Raw genomic sequence first — 23,858 nt, forward strand, 5'->3', positions numbered from 1 at the left:
CCGGCCTCCAGCTGCCCGACTTCCGCCCTCACCCCCCGCCGCGCCTTCACTTCCGCCCTCCCCGCGCTTCCGGCGTCGCCGCCGCCGCGCGGGAAAGCGGCGGTTGCCATGGCAACGGCCCCGCGGCCTGGCCGGAGCTGAGGGGGCGCTGAGGTGGGGAGGGGGGGGGGCCCTGTCACCCCTCCCAGGCTTTTGTCACCCCCCCCAGGCCTTGTCACCCCCCCCAGACCCTGTCACCCCCCCCAGGGCCCTGTCACCCCCCCCTCAGGTCCCTGTGACCCCCCCTCCCCAGTCTTTGTCACCCCCCCCCAGGCCCTGTCACCCCCCAAGCTTTGTCACCCCCTCTAAGGCCTTGTCACCCCCCCCCCCCAGGCCTTGTCACCCCCCATTTGGGCCTTGTCACCCCCCTCAGGGCCCTGTCACCCCCCCCCCAGGCTTTGTCACCCCCCCAAGGCCCTGTCACCCCCCCTTGGGCTTTGTCACCCCCCCCCCCCAAGGCCCTGTCATCCCCCCTAGGCTTTGTCACCCCCCCCCAGGGCCTTATCACCCCCCCCAGGTTCCTGTCATCCCCCCCAAGGCCCTGTCACCCCCCCCCAGGCTTTTGTCACCCCCCCTTTTGGGCCTTGTCACCCCCCCCAGGGTCCTGTCACCTCCCTCAGGTCCCTGTTACACCCCCCAGAGCCCTGTCACCCCCCCCAAGGTCTTGTCACCCCCCCCAGGGTCCTGTCACCTCCCCCCAAGCTTTGTCAACCCCCCAAGGGCCTTGTCACCCCCCCCTCAGGGCCCTGTCACCCCCCCAAGGCCCTGTCACTTCCCCCCAAGCTTTGTCACCCCCCCAGGGTCCTGTCACCCCCCCCCCCAAGCTCTGTCACCCCCCCCTTCAGGCCCTGTCACCCCCCCAGGCTTTGTCACCAGTGTCCCCAGTGCCACCTCCAGCCCCCAGCAGGTACCTGGGGGGGGGGGGTGGGGGGTGCCCTGCTCAGGGAGGTGCTGGGATACGGGGGGGGGGCTTTTGGTGGGGGATTGGGGGTCCCAGCTGAATTCTAGAACATTCCTAATGGTTTCCTTGGTTCCTTCCAGAACAATTCCGCCGCCCCCGCCTCGCCTCCCACCTCCGGACCTGGCCCAAGGCACAGAGGTGAAGCCGCCCCCCCCAAGTCTGATGTCCCCAGGAACTTTCTGGGCCACCCCTGACCCCAAATCCCCGCCTCACGCCTCCCTCAGGCCCTAATCTTGGTGTGGGCGTGCTGCTGCACAGGGGAGCCCCAAATGGAGCCTCACATTAGCAGGGGAGCCCCAAATGGGGCCAAATTAGCAGGGGAACCCCAAATGGAGCCCCAGATTAGCAGGGAAGCCCCAAACGGAGCCCCAAATTAGCAGGGCAGCCCCAAATGGAGCCCCAAAAGGAGCCCCACATTAGCAGGGGAGCCCCAAATGGGGCCAAATTAGCAGGGGAGCCCCAGATTAGCAGGGGAGCCCCAAATGGAGCCCCAAACAGAGCCCCAAAAGGAGCCCCAAATTAGCAGGGGAGCCCCAAAAGGAGCCTCAAATTAGCAGGAGAGCCCCAAAAGGAGCCCCAAGTTAGCAGGGGAGCCCCAAAGAGAGCCCTAAAAGGAGCCCCAAGTTAGCAGGGTATCCCCAAAAGGAGCCAAATTAGCAGGGGAGCCCCAAACAGAGCCCCAAACAGAGCCCCACATTAGCAGGGCAGCAGCAAATGGAGCCCCAAAAGGAGCCCCACATTAGCAGGGGAGCCCCAAATGGAGCCAAATTAGCAGGGGAGCCCCAAATGGAGCCCCAGATTAGCAGGGGAGCCCCAAATGGAGCCCCAAACAGAGCCCCAAGTTAGCAGGGCAGCCCCAAACGGAGCCCCAAATTAGCAGGGGAGCCCCAAATGGAGCCCCAAGTTAGCAGGGGAGCCCCAAATGGAGCCAAATTAGCAGGGGAGCCCCAGATGGAGCCCCAAATTAGCAGGGGAGCCCCAAATGGAGCCCCAAATTAGCAGGAAGCCCCAAACGGAGCCAAATTAGCAGAGGAGCCCCAAACAGAGCCCCAAAAGGAGCCCCACAATAGCAGGGGAGCCCCAAATGGGGCCAAATTAGCAGGGGAGCCCTAAATGGAGCCCCAGATTAGCAGGGTGTGAGATTTTGGACTCTGGGGACGATTTTGCTGCGGGAATCTGGGGAAAGAGCAAGGAGCCACGTTTGGGTTCGTTAAACGCGACGCTTCCCTGGGTCTTTGTGTATTTATAATTAGTTAAACGGCACGGGGGGCTTCGTCAGTCACTCACTCACCTCTTATTCAAACAGAAATCTTGGTTCAGATCACGTCTTTACATTTCAGGTGATGGAGAGCCCGGAAAAAAGCGGTTAATGCACGAGAGAGACCAAAAATCCTGTCCGAAAGCAGAAGCTGGGGCTGGATCTCGCCTGCTGAGCACAGGAAACAGAAAATACAGGACCTGTGTGCTCCAGGGATTAAAAAGGACTCACCCGGGTGCCTCAGGTGGGACTTTATAAAAAGGGGAAAAGAGCATAAAAAGGGGAAAAGAGTATAAAAAGGGGAAAACAGCATAAAAAGGGGAAAACAGCGTAAAAAGGGAATAACAGTATAAAAAGAGGTTAACAGTATAAAAAGGGGTTACAAAGACACGAGAAATACAGGTTCAGGTTGCTCAGAGTGCTGGATTTGCTGGCACCCAGCAGCCTGCAAGGCCTTTTGCCTCGCTTTTGGGGCATTTTGGCTTCGTTTCGCCTCAAGTCTCTCGCTCAGAGCCTCGGGAGCAGAGATTTGGGTGAGCCGAGGTCGCAGCCGGTGCTTTTTCGTGGTCCTCTCCCTGCAGGATGGAGGCAGCAGAGAAGAGGGTCCGTACGTTTGCACGAGTCAAACCAACGGCCGATTTTGCTCAAGATATGATCAAATTTGGGCCAGACAACAAGGTAGGAAAAAAGCAGGCGTGAAAGGTTTGGAGTTTGATTTCCCCATCCACACCTTCCTGACTTCACCCCACAATCCTTGTGTTAACACCAACCCAATAATTGCCCTGGCTCATCTCTGAAAGCCAAACGGATGAACCTTTCTTCCTTTTTTTTGACCTCCTGCCGCCAGAAAATACCCGCAGGAGCAGTAAAAGCAATCACAATATTTTGTGTTCCACCTTCTGCTTACCTGCAGCTCTCCAGTGGGTGGGTTTTTTTAGATGCTAACTGCTGGAACTCTTCACAACTGCAGAAATTAACCTTTGTTTCTGTTTTGGGGGGGTTCAGAGCATAGATATTTACATCAAAAAAGACGCCAGGAAAGGAATTGTGAATAACAGACAGACTGACTGGTCCTTCAGGCTGGACGGGGTCCTCCACAACACCTCCCAGGAGCTGGTGTATGAGACTGTGGCCGAGAAGTTGGTGTCTGATGCCCTGCTGGGCTATAACGGTGATTTCTTCCTATTTTGACTCTTTTGATGGTGAGGGGAGAGTTGATCTGAGGGAGATTGAAAGATTCCCTCCTGGGTTTATTTCGTTTTCATTCTTTTCTAGGCACGATCATGTGCTACGGGCAGACAGGGGCTGGTAAAACCTACACGATGACGGGAGCGACGGCCGAGTACAAGCATCGAGGAATCATACCCCGAGCTATCCAGCAGGTACTGAGCATCCTGGTGGGAAAAGAGCCCAGAAGAAGTAATAAAAGCATCACTTTTATCAGCATTCTGCTGCTCATAAAACCGTTTTAACACTGGGTATGTTTTATTTGGTTTCCACCGCTCCTTTTTTTTTAAATTTTATCTCAGTGATGGTCCTTAAGGAAATAAAGGATCCTGTAACATACGGTGAGCTCGTGGTGGGATTTCAGAGCATCGGGAGCGTGTTGGGTAGCTCGCTGCTTCCTGAATGTCAGAAGAATGTAAGAAGAAACCTTCAAGGCTTTCAAAAAACATCATTCTGAGGAATCCTACTCAAAACATGGACTTAGCCCTGTTCAGAATTAGGATTAGAATTAGAATTAGAATTCAGCCATGGTTCAGAATTAGCCGTAGATGAGCTCAGAGCTGTTCTACAAGTCCCAAACAGCTCCTCTGAACAGCCATAAACAGTCCTGCTTGTGAACGAGTCCTGCCACTGCCATCCTTTTTTCTTTCTGCAGGTCTTCAAAGCGATCGCGCGCTCCGTCGATTCCTTCATCACCGTGCGGGTCTCCTACCTGGAGATCTACAACGAGACCTTGTGCGACCTGCTGGCCACCACCACAAACAGCGGGGCCGGAGACGTGCAGATGGCTGTGGTGGACTGCCCACGGGGCGTTTACGTCAAGGGTTTGTCTATACACTCCGTCAGCCACGAGGAGGATGCTCTCAATCTCCTTTTCGAGGCAAGCCAAGCAAATATTCCAATTCTCTCGGTGGTTTGGGTGAGGGGAGAGGCAGGACAGCAGGAAGAGGGTGGCCAGGACTGCCGGAGGGAGCTTCAGCCCTCTTTGTTCTCTCTCTGCTGCGTGGGAGAAGTGGTAACTCCTTGTAGTTTCCGTGCTCTTGCAAGGAAATAATCCGTGGCAGAGAGATTCTGGAAGATCTCTGTGGAAAAACCCAGGTTTTAGGGGGTGTGAGAACAACTCAGGTGATGGAGGAGATAAATTAGGGGTGAGGCCATGGAAAGCAGCAGCGCTGGGGATTCCAGGCAGCACCAAAATAGTGTAGCCACAGATTTTTGTCTTCATTTCACAAGGCTTGTCTGAAATACCAGCTGCCTCACCGGCCCCTTCAGCAGACTGGCTAAGTCAGAGCTCCAAGAAAAGAGTTTTACCACTGACATCTCTGGCATGGTCACAGCACAGGCAGTGTTTGTCAGGTTTTACAGCAGGGCTGCTCACACCATGTTGTCTTTGTGAAGGAAGTTTATTTGGTTGTGGCTGCATCCTTCTTTTACCTGCGGGTGCTTTAATTTGTAAGGAAAACATGAAAAAATTGTTGGTGCTGTTGGCAGGAAGGGTGTCCTTACCAGGAGCCCTCTGGTGTCCTTAAAATCCTTGATTTGCCTTTTTACTGATGGGACTGGTGTCCTAAGCTAGCCCCTGTGACTCCCAGGAGCTCCCATTTTCCTCCTAAAGAGTAGCAGGATGGTGAAAATGAGCCTTGAAATTGGAAATACAGAGAATATAGCTGGTAAGAGGCACAATTATGGCACAATTATTATGATTATTAACCAACCGTGCTGTGAAATGCCTTTTGAGTGAGAAAGTGACACAAATACCCCGCGCTCCTGCACTGGAGGCTCTAACCATGTGAACAACAGGCTGCAGAATGAAGATTGAACCACTGTTTCTTTATCTGTGTGGATTTCTAGTTTCCCTTTTGCAGAAGCTTTAAAATATTGTCTTCAGTTCTGACTCCCTTTACAGGGTGAGACCAACCGAGTCATAGCAGAGCACTCACTGAATAAGAATTCCTCCAGATCCCATTGCATCTTTACTATCTACATCGAGGTAAGAGCTCCAGCAGTTATTCCGGGGGCTCAAATGACTGAGGATCTTTGTGTGGCTGTTTTTTTACTCTTCAGTTTTGCCTACAGCGAAGTACAGCCCATGCTCTTTCCCCCTCAGTCTCGTTGCAGAGCTTTCTCAGAAGTCAGATGCATTAATTCCAAGATCAACCTCATCGACCTGGCGGGCTCAGAGAGACTGAGCAAGACCGGGGTGAGTAGTGGAAGAAATATTTGATGGACGTGGTGGAGAGGCTGGTAATCAACATATTGGAGGTGAAATTTGAGGGTTTTCCACAACAGAATTCGGCCTGTGATAAATAGGAGAGGCTGTGACAAATTCTAAGTCACATTAATGCATGGGAGAGTGCTCAGATGTTGGCAGGTGTTGGCTTTGCCAAGTCCTCGTGGACGTGAGTCCCATCCTGCGTGTGCCTCCCAACCCGAGCCAGGTTCAGTTGGTTTATCTGCCCCTCAGTTTATCCAGCTATCAGTTCTCCACAAAGGAAAAGGCCAGAGCCATTCGCTCTTAGGACAAAGAACTCGTGCTTTTCCTCTTCATTCCCCGAGTGTCAGTGCAAATCTAGATCTAGATGAGAAATGTTTGATCTGGTTTAGATCCCTGTCCTCACGCTTTGGATCTTGGTTCCAGTCTGAAGGGCAGGTTCTGAAGGAAGCCAGCTACATTAACAAGTCTCTGTCGTTCCTCGAGCAAATCGTCATCGCCCTGGCTGACCCGAGGAGGGACCACATCCCCTTCCGACAGAGCAAGCTCACTCACGTCCTCAAGGACTCGCTGGGTAAGAGCTGTGGGTCACAGCCCCAAAGAAAACCCGTAGAAAATCGTGTTTCAGGGAGCCTATCAGCTGTTCAAGCCCTTCTAAACACATGGAACTAATTTTTGTTCAAAGGACGCCTGGTTTTCCTCATCAGCAGGCACAGACAGTACAAAGGCCAGGCTGCTCAGGCCAATAGAAATTCGCTGAACTTCCCTCAGTTGGAACAGTTGAAAAAACTAGGCAGCACAAAAATGCAGCACGTTACAAACCTCTCCAGCTGCTGCTCCTTTAGCATTGGGCTCCAGATGAGAAACCCGAAGCCGAGGTGCGTCCGGAACGTGCAGGAAAGGCTGAGGAGAAAGCAGCTGAAGACAGGCTGCAGGCATTTGTGTGGAGGAACCGAAGTCATCAAAACTCAGAGGGATGTTTGATGTACTCATAAATTATTCTGTTCCACTGGATGGGAACTTCAGAGGGGCACTTCCCAACCGGCCACGTTCTTTGCTGCTTTTTCTGTTTTTCAGTCAGCACATAACCTAATATTTTCCAGAAAAGGGAAGAACAGCAACAAAATGATATTCTTTGCCTTTTTTTTTTCTTTTCTATTGTTCCAGGAGGGAAATGCAACACTGTCCTAGTGGCGAATATCTGCGGGGAAGCTTTGCACGTAGAAGAGACTGTAAGTTGAACTGATTTCTGCAGAATTACAGTCTTGTTCCTGCTGCTGCTGCAATTGCATCAGCCCTGACTGCCTTCAAAGAGTATTCTCTGGAGGGTTGTGGCTGGAGTCCCAGAGAAACATCCTGCCTAATTCTTCAGAAACATTGGATAGAGCTCATCTTATCTCAGAGGCTCAGAGAACAGATTGATCTCACCAGTCTGCTTTGTGATGCGGAGTGGTGAGCAGCCTGGTTTACAGAAGGCCCCAAAATTTGAGATCGAAGCACACTGGACACTGAATTGTTATTTTTGGTTCAGATCTACAAGTGTGTTTTGAATGGTAAATTGTGTAATGAAATTGATGGAAACGGGATGATTTTCAGGCTGCAGGGGTTTATTCCCGAGAGATCACATTGCAGGAACTAAGCCTGAAAGCCACCGATCCGTGATTTGGAGGTGTTAGGACGTGTTATTTTGCTCAGAACTGTGTGTGTGTGTGTGGGGGGGGTGTTTTCGAGATCACAGCTCTGTCACACAAAGAGCTGTCCACGTGCAGGACAGAAAGCACAAAGAGATGGTCTGAAGCTGGCTCATCCCACAGAAACCAGTGAGCACTGGGGGATACGCTCCTGGAATCATAAACCCTGTAATTCTCCGTGTAGTTAAATGATTTTGCTTTAATTTGTGCTGGGATCTGATCTGATTTAATAGTAAGGGATTATGAAAATGAAATCCTCACCGATATCTCTTTCAGTTACTGTTTAACAAAAACAACACGTGTTTTTCAGTTGTCTTCTCTTCGTTTTGCTACCAGAATGAAATGGATCACGACAGAGCCAGTCATCAATGTGACGTGTGACCCCGAGGTATGTAGAGAGCAGCGTTATTCCTGCTCCTGCTGGTACAATGATATTCCTGCCACGATTCCAGGCAAAAAAAAAAAAAATTAAAGAAATCGATGGCGGTGTTTTAGATGTCCTGAGTGCGCTTCCACAGCTGAAAGGGAGCTGGCAGCAGGCAAAGCTGAATGAATTACTGGTGGCCCCAAGAAGAAGTTTAGAATTATTGGGTCCGTAACACATGGGGTGTGTGAGAGCCCTGCTGCACTTCATGGTCTGATCTCGCTGGTGAGCAGCAAAGCAGCTGGGGAGCTTCCAGAAGAAGCTGGGAGCTGTGCAAAAAGCTGTCATTTCCTCTTCAGTCCCTTCGTTTTCGCTGGGAGGTGTGGATGGGAAAGAGAAACCAACGTGCGTTTAAGGAAGCTGTTGTGCTTTGATGCTCCAACAGGCCCCTAAAGCAGCTCAGTGTTGGTTTGCACCAGATCCCACCAGATTTGGGTACTCCCACCTTTCTGGACACACATTCCGAATCGTCAGTGCCTATTTTATTTTCAATAACAGCATTTAGTTACTCGCTCACCTTTTTTTTGTTTTCCTGCTAGGAGACAGTGAGGGCTTTGGAGAAGGAGATCGTTCTTCTGAAGCAAGAACTGGCAATGCACAACAACCTGGTGAGGAACTGCCTGCACCATCTTACACAGCACCTGCCAAAATCATCATTTTGCAGAGTCACCACCTCCTGTAGATGCCTGGTTTCTTTTTTTTTTTGACTTGTGAGGCCCTCCTCTTGTTTGGTTGAAACACGAGAGGGAACACACTCCTTTCAGCATGCTCCCAAGTCCTATTAACTCTGATGAGAAGTTAAAATCAGAAATTAAGCTCAAAGCTTCCCTGGGCACACCAGGTGTTTGCCAGACTTGTACTTGCTGTGCTTTTTTTAATATATCAATACTTATTCACCTTTTCTCTCAGGCAAATCGATCTTTGGTGACTTACGACCCTCTGACTGATGTCCAGATAGCAGAGATTAAGTCTCAGATCCACAAATACCTGCAAGGAGCCATCGATGAAATTGAGGTAAATAGCTTTTTAAGCAGAGAAGGACTTGGATACCGCTTCCATCCCATTTTATCCCAGGGCAGGATCAATGAAAATGTCTTCTGAAGAGCTGTCTTTAACCTGAAATCCTTGTTTTCATACCATTTTTGCTTTTTTTGGAAGCCTGTGATGGTTTTACTCGGGTAAAACCTTGCCGTGTAAACCCACTACAAAGCTCGAGGAGACTTTTCCTCTGTCATGAAACCCTTTGAATCGGTTTGTGCATTACTTCTATAAATAAGTAACATCAAAAATTTGCCCTGTCAACATCATACTAAAACTTTTGCGAGGTGTGTTGCCAAAATACGTTCAATCTCTTAGAGACAGGTTTGTTAGGACAGTTCTACAGCCTGGAAGTACCAGTCAACAGCAAAATGATTGCCAAAAGAACCAGCTGAAGTCCCCCCTGCACAAATATTTCTGTGGGGGCAAACAAGAAGGCGACCCCATGCAGTACAGGCTTGGGGAAGGCGCTGGGTGCCCACAGAAAAGGCCCTGGGGTGCTGTCTGTGAGGTGATGGGACTTGGTAGGCCAGGCAGATGGTTGGACTTAATGATCTTGAAGGTTTTTTTCCAACCTAAATGATTCTAAGTGTTTCTGTGAAGCTGTTTTATATCTGAGCTGCAAAATGGGATGTGGATGGGTGCGGAGCAGGGAAGGCAGAGGACTAAGGAGTTTCACACGGGGAACGATGTCTTTGGAGGGACTGAAGAATCTTTTAGAGGCAAAGTTGAGAGCAGGGAGAGTGCATTTCACACTTTGGTCTGTATCTTACACCTTGGGAGACCTCAGGGCAGATTCCTGCTCAGTTGCACCCTCCCCATTTTTTGTCTGTCTGTGTCTTTGCTCCTGGTCTCTAAGCAGAGGCAGTGACAAAGCTCAAATGATTTGGTGTCATGGCTGAGAGGGCTGCAGAGAGTGCTCTGGCAGTTCTAAGTAGGCAGTCTTGGAGGGTAAAGAAAAGAAAAGTGACATCATAATCTACAAAGTCAGTGGATGCCATCTGTGTAATTTGTAAAATTATTGTAAAAAATTAATTATCTGGCTGGCTGTGCACTCCGTGGAGCCTACCTATCTAGGTCTGGCTCTAAATCTAGGCCTAGCAGCTTCCTCTCTCCCTAAAAACCTCCTCAGAGTGAGCAAGGTGTCAGCCTCCAGCCAAGTACAGGATAAAGGTAACTCCCTGTGAGTGCTGATAGCCACCAGCTGGAAAGCAAAACCCTCACGATCTGAAATATTTGCATCAGTACAGCTGACCACAGCCTGGAAATGCTGACTTTTGTCTTCACTGTATGCATCTCTTCCTCAGATAACGAATGTCAGGCAAGTCCAGGAGGTATTTAAGCAGTTCAAGCTGATTGTAAGGTAAGATATTCGGGACTGATACATGTCACAGTGAGGTTTAGAAATCCCATCAAGGTTTTTTCTGTGATACCACGCTTACCAGGACATCGGTGGAGAAGAATTATTAAGGATAGGGAATAACTTGTAACCGAAAACAGAGTTCTGGACAATTTCTGATGGCTTTTGCTCAAGAAGACTCTTGCCTCTAACCTTCCAGTGCTCATAAGTCATGTGCAAAGGCTCTTGGTGATAAGTTAATAACACTGCTCAGCAAATAACCACCCCTGAGCATGGGAACCTCAGTCGTTGTGTATCTCCTGAGTGCAAGGCAGGCAACAAGCAGGTCTGAAGAAAAATTAAACGGTAGGATGAGGTGATTCGTGCTGCCCTCCCCACGCCAGCATCTAAAGGCCATCAGTGTGTAGGTATTTATATTTAAAGGGGAGAAAGTGTGAAAGTGCCTGTTGGGAAATGTCACGGTGGGTGCTGAAAGCTGTGCTTTGGGCTGAACGAGGGAAGGTGAGTGGCAGGCTGGAAGAAAAAATGAAGACAGGCAGTTTCCATGATGCAAAACACAAAAGGACAAAGAGGAATGAGGGTGTCATCAGGCCGGGCAGTCGGGATTTTCAGGGACACAGGAGCAAAATGGTAAAATTCTTGCCCAATAATTATCATTTTTTAACTTGTGCCTCCTTTTATTGTGCCAAAGCGATGGGCTTTTTTTTTTTATTATTATTTTTAACTTGCAGGTTCTCTAACAATCTTCAATCTCTTATAGTGTGCTTCACCTGCTCTCTTTCAGTGAAAAAAAAATCACCATTTAATAATCAATAGATTAGAATAAGATTAGATATTAAAGTGATATAACTGTACAGATGTGGTATTATTCGATCTGGACCATTGAAAGGTTAAGCTCAGTATTTAAACAGATACCAAAAAACTTCCATAACTGTGAGGCCTGAAAGGACATGATAAAAAAAAAAAGGGTGAGGGGAATGGAAAAGGTTCCAACACCACGGGAAGAGTGGAAAGAGCAGAATGGGGTGTTTGGAAGTGAGATCTCAGATAACAGATGTTTTCTTTGGAGACGTGATGTTGGCAGGTATTGCAGGTTTTGCCATGTGAAATAATCCTCTGGGAACATGAAGGTAAAGGGCTGCTTTCTCCCATAGGCAACAGGAACACGAAGTGGAAGCCAGATTACGAAGCAAATATGCTCTGATCGACAAAAATGACTTTGCTACTATTGCTGCTGCTCAGAAGGTAATTCCTGGTGCTTGGGCCTTGCCCAGAACCCATTTCAGGATTACTTCTTTGCTGCTGAACCCCGAATTGCCTCGGGTTCTGAACTTCTCCCTGCTGAAATCTAAAGCTCAGAAATATTAACACGGTGAGTGTGCCAGGAAACTCGCACAGAGCAGAGGGGCACCAATTAACAGAGAGTTTAATTCCTGGCAGCAGGGCATTAGGCCCTCTATCTGAACAGAATAATTGAGAACACGGTAATGAAGCAAATATAAATTAATAGAAGGAGGTGACCTGCCTGGCAGCCAGGTGGCTGTAAAAGGCAGGGTCAGATCCCTTGCCTGTGTTGAGCTCCTCCTTTTAATCCTTACAATTTCCGCAGCAAAGTGAACTCTAAAACCCAGAAATCTCTAAACCAGAAACGCAGAACTCCGACCTGTGGTTATAACCTCTTTTTCCTTGCTCGTTTCCATCTGTGGAATATTTTCTCTCTGCAGTGGTCGTTCCCTTGCCTTGCTTTTCCCAGTCAAGCAGAGAAAAATAACCATTATCGGCTCTGCAGAGTCATGCACTCGTCCTGTGGTTTAACTGTAGATGCTTTGAATATTTCGGAAGACAGGCGAAAGGGAAAAGGCACATTATTTGCATAACAGCAAAACAGATGGGCTCTAGCAGGCCAATTCAAGTCTTTATTTAAAGACCTGGAAACCAAAACCAAACCCTAACATGAGCGGATTTTAACGCTTAGTGCCCCCTTCTGCATTATGGTTGAGGCAATTTGAGAGGTCCTGCAGGAAATGTCATTCTCTTCCGTGTCCCCCTTCCCTGAATGAAGACTTCTGAGGATGCTTTTCCATTGCATTGATGCCGTGGTGCTGTAGGAGGTTGCTGTTTGTGTTTTAATTTGGGATGTTACCAGTCAAACCCTGGGAGCGCTGTCTGAATTACTCACGGCTCAGAACTGCCTAAAATTGGGAGGGAAAATTTCCAGTAAAAGCTTGAGCTTCGTTTTGTGACCCTGGACCCGAGCTATTCTCTCCCTGAGTAGCTGAAATACTCAGCGTATTAATTGAAGGATAATTTAAGGATTTTAATTCGTGCTTCATTTTTATAGAGGTGTTTCCCTGCAGTCCTTGGTAGTGAACAAAGATTTTGGGATTCGGTTGTGTGACAAGATGAAGGGGCTGTGGGCTGTACCGCGTGGTTTGATCATCTACAAAGCTCACACCTCCTGCTCTGTCTTTTATTTCTCCTCTTTCCAGGCACGAGTGGTCGATGTGGATCGCCACTTCTTGGGGAAAAAGGAGAGACGGGAACTGGGGACCAGAACGACTCCGATTTCACCCAAACCTGATGGGAAGAAGAAGAAATCCGGGAAGGGCAGCGAGCACTCCAAGTGAGTGAAGCAGGCAGGCGGCTCTCCTTTTTCTTTGCCATCAGGAGCCGTGTTAAACCTGCAGGTTTCCTTTAAACTGCTTGGAACAGAGCAGAGCAAGACCCTTGCTTTGATTCCACTTCCCTGTTGGGAAGAAATTACCCTGCCTCCTCTTTTTCCCATCATCTTAGGAAGGAAGGAACTAGGAGCTATGTTTCTGGGAGAGAGCTGGAAGCTCCTTTACTATCCAAAAGCCAGGTAACGATTCCCATCAAGGATTTGGACGTGAAGGAGAGAGCAAGGAGCGAGGATACGGCCAATATTGACACGCAGCCCTCAAAGCCAGCCTCTGCAGAAGGTTCCCAGCGGCCCAGGTAAGCTGTCCCTGTGAAGGGAATAGAACTCATTTGCCAGTTTTTAGTGGGTGCATTGCATTTCCCTAGCACAATTCCCTTTTTCAAGGTAAAGAGGAGAGATTCAGAGAGCTTCCTTGCTTGGGTGGTGACACAGCAGGGTTTTTATGGACACCAGTGGACCAAAACGTGCTGGTGGCTTCCCCAGCTGCCCTGAGCTCTGCCAGTTGCTCTGTTAAGTGATCTCTGCTGACCAAGAGTCAGTTCCTCGTTTAAATGTGATTTTTTTCCCTTCTCTCTGTATATTCTAGAGCCAATATTTCTGTTTTTACATTCCGGGCATGCCTGCAGGTTTTACCTTCAGCCACTGAGCTATCCCAGTTCACTCCATTTCCACCTGGTCCCCTGTGAAAGTCGCAGCACTCCTCACCCCTCGGGCAGGGATGCCTCGTGAGCAGCCACAAAACCCCAAACACTCGTGAAAAAGGGTCAATATCCGCGTGAGGTCATGGCAGGAAATGCCATAGCAAGAGAGAATTGTGGAGAGGGCCCCAAAACGCAGCAGCGTGCCAGTTATCTGCTGGTACAGCGACCAGAACTTAGCACAGGAGGGCAGCACTGAATTGCATTTCCTCCTGGATGGTGTAGACGGGGTAAAAAACGCTCGGGGTACCAAGACCACGGGCTCGATGTGCTCAGCAGCGTGCCCTCTGCTCGCCTTGCAGTATTCCTCCCAAATTCAGCGGGACTGACACGTGCCAAGGGCTTTGTTTGGCAGACGTGGCCAGTCTGTGCTGGGAATCCAGCAGGAAAAGAGCAAAAGCATTTTGGCTTAACACTATTAGCCATTTTTGCTGAAAATTCAAACCCTTAGAGATCCACTTTCCAGGGAAAACTCCATTCCGAGGCGCTTCCTAAGGAATCCTTCCTTCTGGGAGCAATGCAGAGGGGAAAAAGGGGCACGGGGGCTGTCGTGGGGCTGGCACCAGGGCGCAGCCAGCACGGCACGAGCCCTCGCTCTTTGAATTTTTGTTGCAGCTCCCCTCCGTCGAAAACGGCGGCGTTTGAGCAGTTCAAGGAGGAGTGTGGAAGTGAGATCAACCGGATCTTTAAGGAGAACAAAAGCATCCTCCTCGCCAGGAAGAAGAGGAGCGGTACAGTAGCCCGGAGGATCAACTTCATCAAGCAGGAGATGGAGAACATCAAAAAGGCTCTGGAGGCCCAGAGGCAGGAGCGGTGGCAGCAGGGTAAGTCGCTGGCTACACAATGAGCAGCATCGGCTTGAATCTGTATCAGAGGGAGGCTTTCTCTTCTCACAGACTCACCGCTTTTTACTTTTTTTTTTTGGGCCTCTTTCTGATGACATCTACCAGCTGTGGGTGCTGGAAACCACAAGGGCAAACAGATTTGAGGGAAGCTGACAACGCGAGATGTTTATCCTAGAGAAGCAGCGTTGGCTTTAGTGGTCTTTTTAGCAGCCTTTTGTCCCCCAAACCCTCACCACAGCTGCTCAGGGTGTTTTTTTTTTCAGCAGGAGCCAGGAAAGCCCTAAGCAATACCCTAAGTGTGTGTCCTTCCGTGTCCCATCTCACGGGGGACTGAACCTTGAGTGTTTCCAAGCACAGTGACTGCTCCGTGGCCCTCTCCACCTGCACGAAAACCCTTTGGTTCCTTTCCCTACCCTCCAGGGGAGTACGTCGACGAGACGGGACACCTCATAATCGACGAGAAGGAGTTTTTACTCATCATGAAGATGAAGGACCTGAAGGAGGAGTACCGGGCGGCTTACGCTGAGCTGCAGGACCTGAAGGCAGAGATCCAGTACTGCCAGCACCTGGTGGACCAGTGTCGGAACAAACTCATCGCAGGTATGAGTTTCTGAGCAGCCTCGGGCTCAGTTGGGGTGTGTGAGGGCAGCTCGGCACCGAAACACTTCCCAGCTGTGCTGCCAAGCCCCTGTCGTGCTCTGTTGTGGTTTCCCTTACTGCCTTCCAGACTTTCTCTTTTTTTTATTGACGATTCTTGTGGTTTCTTTGTGGCGTAATCCTGAACTTCTGCGGATTCTCTCTCGCAGATAACGCCACGCTGTCCCCTGCTCGTGCCCCTGGGCACATCCCAAGAGTGACCGTGCAGGAACTTGGCCACGGGTTTCTCTTAGCTCTGGCTTTGGCTTCTGCCAGCTGCCTGTGGCATCCCGGAGCAAAGAGGTCTTGGAGCTGAAATCAGGGTGAAAAAATCAGTGGTTTTCATCGCATCCATGGTGCCTGCGTTCCTGGCTCCTGTGCCACGAAGCGTTAATAAGGACAAATTTCCTGCAGCACCTGCTGTGGGTTATCAGGAGCTATTACGGGCTGGAAAGATCCTGTGCTCCTTTAGCATTTGGGATTGAAATGTGACCCCAAAACGTCCCGGCTGCTCCAAATCGCCCTCTCCAAGCTCCCAGCTGGTGGGGAGGATGGCTGCGGGACGCAGGAGCACTGCCATCTCGTGGCTGTTCTCTCGGGTGCACAAGCCCAGGGGACTGTCCCCAGGTCCAGCCACCACGTCCTGGCCACCTCCTGGGTCTTCCGACCTCATTAACTGTCTTTATTGCCCCCCTGTCCTAATTAACGAGCTCTTCCAGCAGATTGAAAGAGAAGAGCTCGGAGCACCCATGGCCTGCGTGATCCGTGAGCAGGGAGCCCGAGGAAACCCAGCCTCGCCTCTGGTGGCTGCAGCCCCCTTCAATGCCCCATTTTTGCCTTGCAGAGTTTGAGATCTGGTACAGCGAGTCCTTCCTCATCCCCACCTACGTGCAGAAAGCTCTCAAGCCCGGTGGCAACATCAGGCCTGGGATGATTCCCATCGACAGAGTCACGCGCCTGGTGAGTCTCGCCGCGCCGTGAGGGCACAGCTCAGCCCCTGGGAGGAGGAAAAGGAGGAGGAGGAGGAGGGCATTTGGGGCAGCTCTGCCTTTTTTTCTCCGAGCGGAGTGGCTGGCAGCAAAACGCTGGCTGACAGGACGCAGAGAGCAGCTGGCTGCTTGCTCCCACCGTAGCTTTATTGCAAAGAGGCCAAAATAGGACACGGTGCTCGCAGCACCCGGGTGTTTGATGACTCTTCGTGAGCAGGCACGGTGCCCAGAGGTGCTCGGGGTGCTCGGGAGGCTGGCAGTTGGGATCTGTGATGGTTCCAGCCAGGCTTTTGTGCTTCGTGTTGTGGCAACTGGTGCGTGGCCAGCCCTCTGGTTAGCAACCGCCGCTTGGGGGAATCCATCGTCTGTTGTCATTCCTGACAATGGGCATTTCTCCTGATTTTCTTACTTACCAGAGCTTCTTCTCTGCATTATTTCCCTCCGAAGTCCTTCCAGGTTTGTTAAATATCAGCCTCGGAGCCTTAATGCTGTTCCGTAGGGCTTCCACCCTGCTGGCACCAAGAAGGGGAGCGTGGCGAGGAGAGAAATCCCCTCCTGGCCACCAGGGACAAGTCCTCTGTGCCACACCACGTCTCCGTCACTGCTGCCCAGCCCCAAAAGCGCTGGGGTTGGGAAAAGAGGAGCAAAGAGCACCTGCAGGCGGGTTGGGAAGGAGTGGAAGGAGGGCGTGAGCTGCCTGACCCCTGCCCTAGGCGCACGGCCCCGTTTCTAACCCACGTGCGCCGCGGGACTGGGGCTCCCTAGAAAGAAAACCGAAACTGAGACCTTTCATTTCTCTGCGTCTGATCGTTTTGACCGTAAATCTCGGTTCAGCATTTTCTTTCCTGCCTTCTAGGAAGGCACGTGAAGAGCTTCAAGGCTGGTGGCGGACAGGTTCTTCCTCTCCTCCTGAGCGAATTCCCTTGGGGCTACGAACAACAAACGTGACGCAGGAAAAACCAAAAGCAGAGTTTGGTTTTAAGCAGGATGCTGCGATGTACCGGGCTGGAAGGTTGCAGACACTGACCCTATAAAGAGAACAGCAAAAAAAAACACATAAAAACAAAACAAAACAACAACACCAACCAAAAACTGACCCCAACCCCTCTGGGTAATGGGGTCAGAAGGGAAACTGCCTGCCTGCACTGGCCCAGGATGTCACTCGTTGGGGAAAAGAAGAGGAAATCCATCCCCGGGCACTGTTACTAACCCCAGTTACTCAGTGCGTTCACACAAACTCCCTTAATGCTTCCCAGCCCTGGGTTCCTTGTCATCGCATCAATTAAAGCCCCAAAGATAAATGAAGCACACCTTCGGGCGACGCTTCGCAGCTGTGTCAGGCTGGTGACGTTGCAGGCAGGGAACCAACACCGACCCCGTAATGCTGCTCAGTGCAGGTTTCTCATTTTCCTTTCACAGCTGCAGCCTCCCCATCAGCACCACTGACCCCATTCCGGGTCCGTGAGGGCACCAGCACCTTCCTCTGGGGGTTTCATTCCACTCTTGGCTCGAGTCCTTTACCTTTCATCACCCCAGATTTTCACTGTCACCTTCTCCAAGCTGCTCGTCGAGGGAAAGTAACCAAAAGAAGCCAGAGCTATCCCCAAATCTGCCATGAAAACACCACCAGATAGCTGGCTGCTGTCTTCAAAACCCGTGCTTCCATCCCAGCTGAGCTCTGCGTCTCCACGTGTGTTTTTTTTCATGGATTGGGGTCTCTTTTTTTCTCCCGGCAGGAGGAGGACGAGCAGGAGAGATTTGAGCGGCTGCAGGAGCTGGAGCTGCCGGCCGGCCCGGAATCGGCCTCGTTCTACAAAGCGAAAATGAGGCGAGACCAGAGGGTGAGCTCAGCCAGGCCCAGCTCCTGCCCGTGTTTGCCGGGATGCTGGACTAATTCTGCAGCTAATTCTAAGCTCCTGGAAACGTTTTTTCCCCTCTGCCTGATGTAGAGACCCCATCCCGTGCTGGTCTCTTCTGCTTTAAAGCGATCCCAGCACTTCTCAGCTCTCCTCCCTTCCTGGTGGCGAGGGCCATGTCATGAATTTGGGTTTTTACTGGTAGCTCTGCTCGGAAACCAGGGTTTTGTTAATAAATTTTTGTTTTTTCTCATCAGCACACGTACGCCAGAGCCATGTCGTCCCTCGGGCAGATGCACAAGAAGCCCGGGCACATCACAGCCGCCAGGAGCAAAACCCCGAGGTCTCTGCTCGTCACCTAGCTCGGGCTGGAAGCTGGCAGGCAGCTCAGAAAGCACCCCGAATTCCTCCCCGTGATCGCTTTCTCCAAAATAAACGGTGGGAGATCGAAACAAGCAGCTTGCTTTTGTGCTGCTGGAGTTACGGGAAGCGAGGCGGGGCGCTCCGACAGCCCCTGCACGATGAGGTTTTAGGGCAGAGAGGTTTCACAGCTCCTTCTGCCCTCCCTCCTGGTGTAGGGTCGCGTTTTCCCGGTGCTTTCCGGGGAGGTGATTCTGCTCCAGGGTGAGATCAGCTGGAAAAATCGAGGAGTTTGTGCTGCTGTCATCTTTGAGGGCCTGCGGGGCGGAGGTCCTCCTGCTCGCAGCACCTCCTCGGGGTTTCCGCTGCTTAGGATAAGGAATAAAACTCCGTGAGCTGCTCGCCCCGTGGCCCCAAATCTGGGAGAAAAAATAAATAAATAAGGACATCGCAATTTTTAGACACTGCAAATGTTGTGAGCCTCCGATCCCGAATGATGGGGGGAGGTTTGCACCACACCCCAAAGGTACACGGGTGTCTCGGGGTGCTGCAGCAGCCTCGTCTTTCCAGGAGCCCTCCCCAGGGTTTGTAAAATCAATGAAATAAAAGGATTTTTGAAAGGGCAAGACCGTTTTGGGGTAATTTTGGGGTGTTTATCTCTGAAACGTGGCCTGGCCGCCAGCAGGACCACGTGTCGTCCTTCAAGCAGGAGGAATGGGGTGGGTATGGGGCAGGGGGGTCTGGGCGGGTGCTGGGGTCTGGGGGTGCCAGGGTCCCGGGTGCGATCCTGGGGTCATTCTGGGTTCTGAATTTGGGGCTTCCAGATGTCCTTGGGAGTCCCAGTGTCCTGGAACTGATCCCAAGGGATGCTGCTGGTCCCAGGGGGTGCTGGTGATCCCAGGGATCCCAATGATCCTGGAGGGGCTCCCGTTTTTCCTTGGGGGTCCCAGCATCCTGGTACGGATCCTGGAAGATGCTGCTTGTCCCAGGGGGTGCTGGTGATCCTGGGGAGGTGCTGGTTTCCCGGGGCTGAATTTGGGGGATCCCAGATATCCTTGGGGACCCCACTGTCCTGGTGCTGATCCCACAGGGTGCTGGTGATCCTGGGGGTCCTGATGATCCTGGGGGGCTCCTGGTTATCCTTGGGGGTCCCAGTGTCCTGGTGCTGATCCCAGGGGGTGCTGGTGATCCTGGAGAGGTGCTGGTGTCCTGGGGCTGATTTTGGGGATCCCGGCGGTCCTTGGTGGTCCCAGTGTCCCAGTACCGATCCTGGAAGATGCTGCTTGTCCCAGGGCGTGCTGGTGATCCTGGGGGGGGTGCCGGTGTCCCGGGGCTGATTTGGGGGATCCCAGATATCCCTGGGGACCCCAGCGTCCCGGTCCCAATCCCTGGGATCCCGCTGATCCTGGGGGGCTCCAGTTTTTCCTTGGGCACCCCAACATCCCGGTGCCAATCCCTGGAATCGCGCTGCTCCCGGAGGGGGATTTAGGGGGGGCTCCTCCCGCTTCTCCCCGTCCCAGAGCTCCGAGGAGAACCGAAATCACCCCCAGTACCCCCAGTACCCCCAGTACCACCAGTACCACCAGCACCAGCGACGTCGCGGCGGCGGTGGTGGTGGCAGAGGAGAAGGAGGAGGAGGAGGAGCCGGGGCGGACTCGGCGCTGTGCTGGGCGGGCAGGGCCAGGGCCAGGGGCTGCGAGCGGATGGCGGGGCCCCAACGGAGGCCGCTGAAGCTCGGGGCCCTGCGGACGATGTGAGGGGGGGGAAAGGAGGCGGCGGAGCCGAACCCGAGCCCGAGCCTGAGCCTCCCCCCCCCAGGCCGGGCTCGGAGGGGGGGCGGACAGCGGCCTCCCCGTCCCCCCCCCCCCCCCCCCATTTTCTCCCTTCTTTCTCCTCTCAGCCCCGACGGCTTCAGCCCGACCATGGGGGACTTCTACGACCCGGAGCACCCCACCCCGGAGTAAGCAAGGGCAGCACCGGGTGTGTGGGGGGGGGAGCAGCACCGAGCCCCCCCCTTTCCCCCTCTTTGGGGCCGCCGCTTCCCGGCCCCGCGGCCCTGAGGCCTCGGCGGGCCCCGGGAGCGGTGGGGGAAAGGGGAAAAAAAAAAAAAACCTCGAGGAAGGGAAGGGAGGAGGGTGAAGGCTTCTTCTGCTTTGTCTCCCGGTGGTTGTTGGGTTCCCGGTGTTTTTCGTGGCCCGCTTCGGAGCGGTGAAGGGGGGAGGCCGGGGTAGGCCGCGAATCCCCGGTCTTGCGTGAGCGCCGCGGCCGGGAGGCGGAGGGGGGAGGCCGGCAGCGGAGCGGAGCCCTCGGGGGGAGGAAGGGAAAAAAGGGGAAGGGCTCCGGCAGCGCTGCCCTGCTCCCTACCGACCCCGGTTGGGCCGTGCGGAGGGTCCCAGGGTTTAGTTTGGTGGTGGAGGTGTCCCAGGGTTTTTTTATTTTCGGCCCCTTTTTGGCTGTGGGTGTGCGGGGCAGCGCTTGGGAGCCTCAGGGTGCTGCCCCTAAAGCTCTTGTCGTCCTCTCCCCGCTGTCTGGGGTTGTTTGGAGGTGAGGGGAGTGAGTCCCTGCCCCGTTTTCGGACAGAAAGGGCTCCGAAAGGAGGGGGAGCTCCTCATGGCCGGTGAATTGTGGCTCTCCCGTCACGGGGCTTTCCCCTGACCCCCTCCACCACATCGTCCTGCTTTCCTTGTTGCCTGTGGAAGAGCTGCCTGTGGTGTTTTTCACGTTGTATTATTATTATTTTTGTTGTTCTTGTTGCTTTGGACGCTGTCTTTGCATTTGTAGACGTCCCCCTCCTCCCACCCCAAAGGATTCGGGGCTGCTCCGTAACCGGGACCGGCGGCCAGCTCGGGGCTGCGAGGAGGAAAACACCCGGCACGTAGCGGCCCCGTGCCGCTGCTGGAGCAGAACTGAAGCTAGAAACAGCCCCTTTGGAGCAAGGACAGCAGAGCAAACCTCCCGAGCGAGCGCCCCGAGCCGTGCGCTCGCCCGCCCGGAGCAGCCGGGGAACGATGCCTGCGGTTTGAGCCTGCTAAAATTAGGGAGAGACGGAGGATTTGGTGCTGGGCCGGGCTAGGACTGCTGGCCGTGGTTGTTGAGGTTCTCTGGGACGTGTTTGCCTGCTGCGGGAGGGTTGTGTGGGACAAGGAGCGAGCCCTGGAGGTGGGCACCGTGCTCCTGCTTGTCCCGAGCTTTCCACCCCGTTGCTTTCAAATAGCTCCACTATCAGCCACTGAGTTCTAGCCTGGTGTAGGTATTTTGCGTTTTGGGCTAATTTAGAGTGAAATGAGTGCTGGTCCCCTGCTGAAACAGCCTCTGAGCGTGCAAACCGGGGCTGCGGGGAGAAACCAGAGTGGTTTCTCCAACAGCTTTTATAAAAAAGTGCTCTGAACGAAACGGTCCCGCCGTGCTGGGACCTTGGTGAGGCCCCACACTGAGGTGGATGGATCCAAACAGCCCCAAATTCCAGTTTTCTGCTCGCGCCGTGGGCTTTTTGTCGCTTTGGGGCTTTTTTTTTTTGGCTTTCTGTAGGGATCCGGATTCTGCCTGCTGCTTCTGCCCCCAGGATCGCTCTCGGTGCCTCCCAGCGCCTCGGCACAAGGCAAAGGCACACGGCGAGGATCGGAGCCTAAAATCCCAAACCTAGGTCCCCTGGTGCGTTGTCAGCAGCGGGGGGATGTCAGCTTCTTTAAGGAAAAAGGCTTTTTAAGCCCCAAAACGCCTCTCTGATGAGCGAGGGCCTGGAGCAGGGCAGCAGAAGGCAGGAGGGCTGCCTCGCCACCCCTCTTTCTAACCCGGGTTATTTTTCGGGTTTTGTTTCAGCTGGCAGGCCGGGCTCTGGGTTCGGAGCCCGAATTTGGGGCTTTTTATGGCTTTCCGGGCTCTTCTTCCCCAGGTTCTTCCGCAGCTTCCCCCCAGTGCTCTGCCGTTCCTCCCTCGCCGTGCCCACGGCCCAGAAGCAGCAGCTCCGAAGGGTTCACAGCGTTCAATTAGGAAAAGGGAAAAAAAAACACCACCAGCACCAAAAAAAGGGCGTCGAGCAGTCGAGGTACCGGTGCCTTCACCAATTCGGAGCGGTTCGGGATGGAGTAATTAAGGATGGAGCAATTAAGGCCGGAGAACAGAGCCGTCGGTGGCGGCTGCAGGCTACCAGGCAGGATTTTGGGATTTCCAAACAATTCCGGGAGCTTTAATCACCTGCGGGTAATTAATTGCTCCGTGCTGACCCTTGGAGTGGCTCGGAACGGGCTTCGTGTGGCCGCGGCGCGAGGACGAGGACGTGACCGCGCCTTCAGCCGGGCTTTGTCAGCACCAGCCTCCGATCAACGCGGGCACGGAGCAAGCACCCAGGGCTCTGCTGCATTTCCCTGCTGTCGCCGAGAAGTTTGGAGAAAACTGTTTTATTTTTTGGGAGTTTTGGAGGGCGTTTGCTGGACCGGATTCGGTCCCATTTGATTTTTTCTCTTCCCCTGCCTCTCTGGAGGTGGTTTGGGCTCTCCAGAAGGTGCTCCTCTTCCTGCTGCTGCCTCTCCCCGGCACGTTTTACGCTTTTGGGATCAGCCCCAGGACTCCAGGAGGAACGTGTCCGGAGGGCAGAGCCTTGGGGCCGAAGAAAAATGTGGGTCAGGAGGCAAAAATTGATGGGAAATCGTCAGGGAGGAGGAGGAGGGGAGGAAGAGCCGTGCCCAAGCAAACCCGCCGTGTGCTCCAGAGCTTCCCACAGCAATTCCAGGAGTTTTTTGGGATGGAGAGGGGCAGGACACAGCTGCCTTAAAGCCTTGGGGCTCAAAATGCACCCACGGAGGTTTCGCCTCGAGATCCGAGCTCCTTCCAGCTGGAGGAAGGCAAATCCTCAGCGCTTGCAGCACCAACTTTGGAAAAAAAAAAAACCCAGAGCCTTGTGCTCCTGCTTCCTCCAGCAAAGAAGAGGAGGAGGAGGAGGAGGAGGGTGGGTGGAAGCCCCCAGGACCTGCCCCCCAGGGGAGGGGCCACCTTGCTTTTCCTTTTGTTGCTTTTTTTTCCTTTTTTCCCCTTTTCCCCCTCTTCCAGCACCCAGCCCCAGGTGAGGTGGAGCCGCCAGCAGCAGCGATGACTGTAAGTGAGCGCAGGACTTGCTGGGGGACGGATTTTAATTTTTTTAATTCTGCCTTTTCCCAGCTTCCTCGCCTCCCTCGGGGGCGGCCGTGTCCTCCGAGCCTTGCGCTTGGGGGCCAGGAGCTGATATTTAAGCAGGATTTCGGCAGGATTTCCCCCCAACCTGCGGTTTTAATTCAGTTTTGGGAGCAATTCCCCGGCTTTCCAGCTTCTTTTTGAGCCAAACGTTTGATTTCTCCCCCCTCCTGCCTCCCTGTGCCGCGTCCCTTCCTCTGCGTGGCTCCTTGGGGGACGGAGCGGGGTTGCCCATGAACATCCCTGCCTTTTTTCCAGATTCCCCAGGCAAGCAATATCCTAGAGCTTCAGACCCGTAAGTTTTACAAACCCACTCACTTTCGAGCCCAGCAGCTGAAATCTGCAGAGATTTCCCCAAATTTGTATTTTTTTTTTTTTTTTTTTTTTGCCGAGGTGCCCGGGGAGCTGGGCAGTCCCC

At 52.9% G+C, this 23,858-nt stretch overlaps 2 protein-coding genes and 1 long non-coding RNA gene across 6 annotated transcripts in view; 2 read left to right on the top strand and 1 right to left on the bottom strand.

Moving 5' to 3' along the window:
* The first annotated feature begins 15 nt into the window (after positions 1-15).
* KIF9 (kinesin family member 9) lies at positions 16-18,900 on the top strand. 2 transcript variants are annotated; one of them, XM_068673163.1, is made up of 23 exons: positions 16-153; positions 1,081-1,138; positions 2,341-2,502; positions 2,840-2,936; positions 3,264-3,429; positions 3,534-3,640; positions 4,141-4,365; positions 5,392-5,475; positions 5,593-5,685; positions 6,124-6,271; positions 6,865-6,929; positions 7,699-7,776; positions 8,352-8,420; positions 8,722-8,826; positions 10,158-10,213; positions 11,365-11,455; positions 12,700-12,833; positions 13,004-13,186; positions 14,204-14,412; positions 14,854-15,033; positions 15,914-16,029; positions 17,795-17,899; positions 18,172-18,900. In XM_068673163.1, exons 4-23 carry the CDS (start codon positions 2,841-2,843, stop codon positions 18,274-18,276), a joined length of 2,415 nt encoding a protein of 804 aa, XP_068529264.1. In that variant the 5' UTR covers positions 16-153; positions 1,081-1,138; positions 2,341-2,502; position 2,840; the 3' UTR covers positions 18,277-18,900. The 2 variants fall into 2 exon arrangements, 1 of the variants encoding a protein (XP_068529264.1); XR_011093602.1 differs by lacking the exons at positions 10,158-10,213; positions 11,365-11,455; positions 12,700-12,833; ... (4 more) ...; positions 17,795-17,899; positions 18,172-18,900 and having other exon boundaries at positions 7,725-7,776; positions 8,722-8,787.
* On the bottom strand, positions 16,433-17,795 carry LOC137851989 (uncharacterized). Its single transcript, XR_011093603.1, has 2 exons — positions 17,269-17,795; positions 16,433-17,086 (listed from the first exon to the last, which is right to left on the bottom strand). It is a non-coding gene; the product is annotated as an uncharacterized lncRNA (long non-coding RNA).
* A 1,016-nt stretch (positions 18,901-19,916) lies between the features above and the next one.
* SETD2 (SET domain containing 2, histone lysine methyltransferase) overlaps positions 19,917-23,858 on the top strand; it is a 45,077-nt gene continuing 41,135 nt past the window's right edge. For 2 of the 3 annotated variants that reach the window (XR_011093600.1, XR_011093601.1), the window contains exon 1: positions 19,917-20,234. Coding sequence is in view for 1 of the 3 variants with exons in the window: in XM_068673162.1 (XP_068529263.1) it covers positions 20,197-20,234 (38 nt within the window). In the remaining 2 variants the exon portion in view is untranslated. The remainder of the gene's footprint in view (positions 20,235-23,858) is intronic. The other variant, XM_068673162.1, reaches the window with a different exon arrangement.

Source organism: Anas acuta, chromosome 2 (genome assembly GCF_963932015.1).
Source record: "Anas acuta chromosome 2, bAnaAcu1.1, whole genome shotgun sequence".
Classification (NCBI taxonomy): domain Eukaryota; kingdom Metazoa; phylum Chordata; class Aves; order Anseriformes; family Anatidae; genus Anas; species Anas acuta.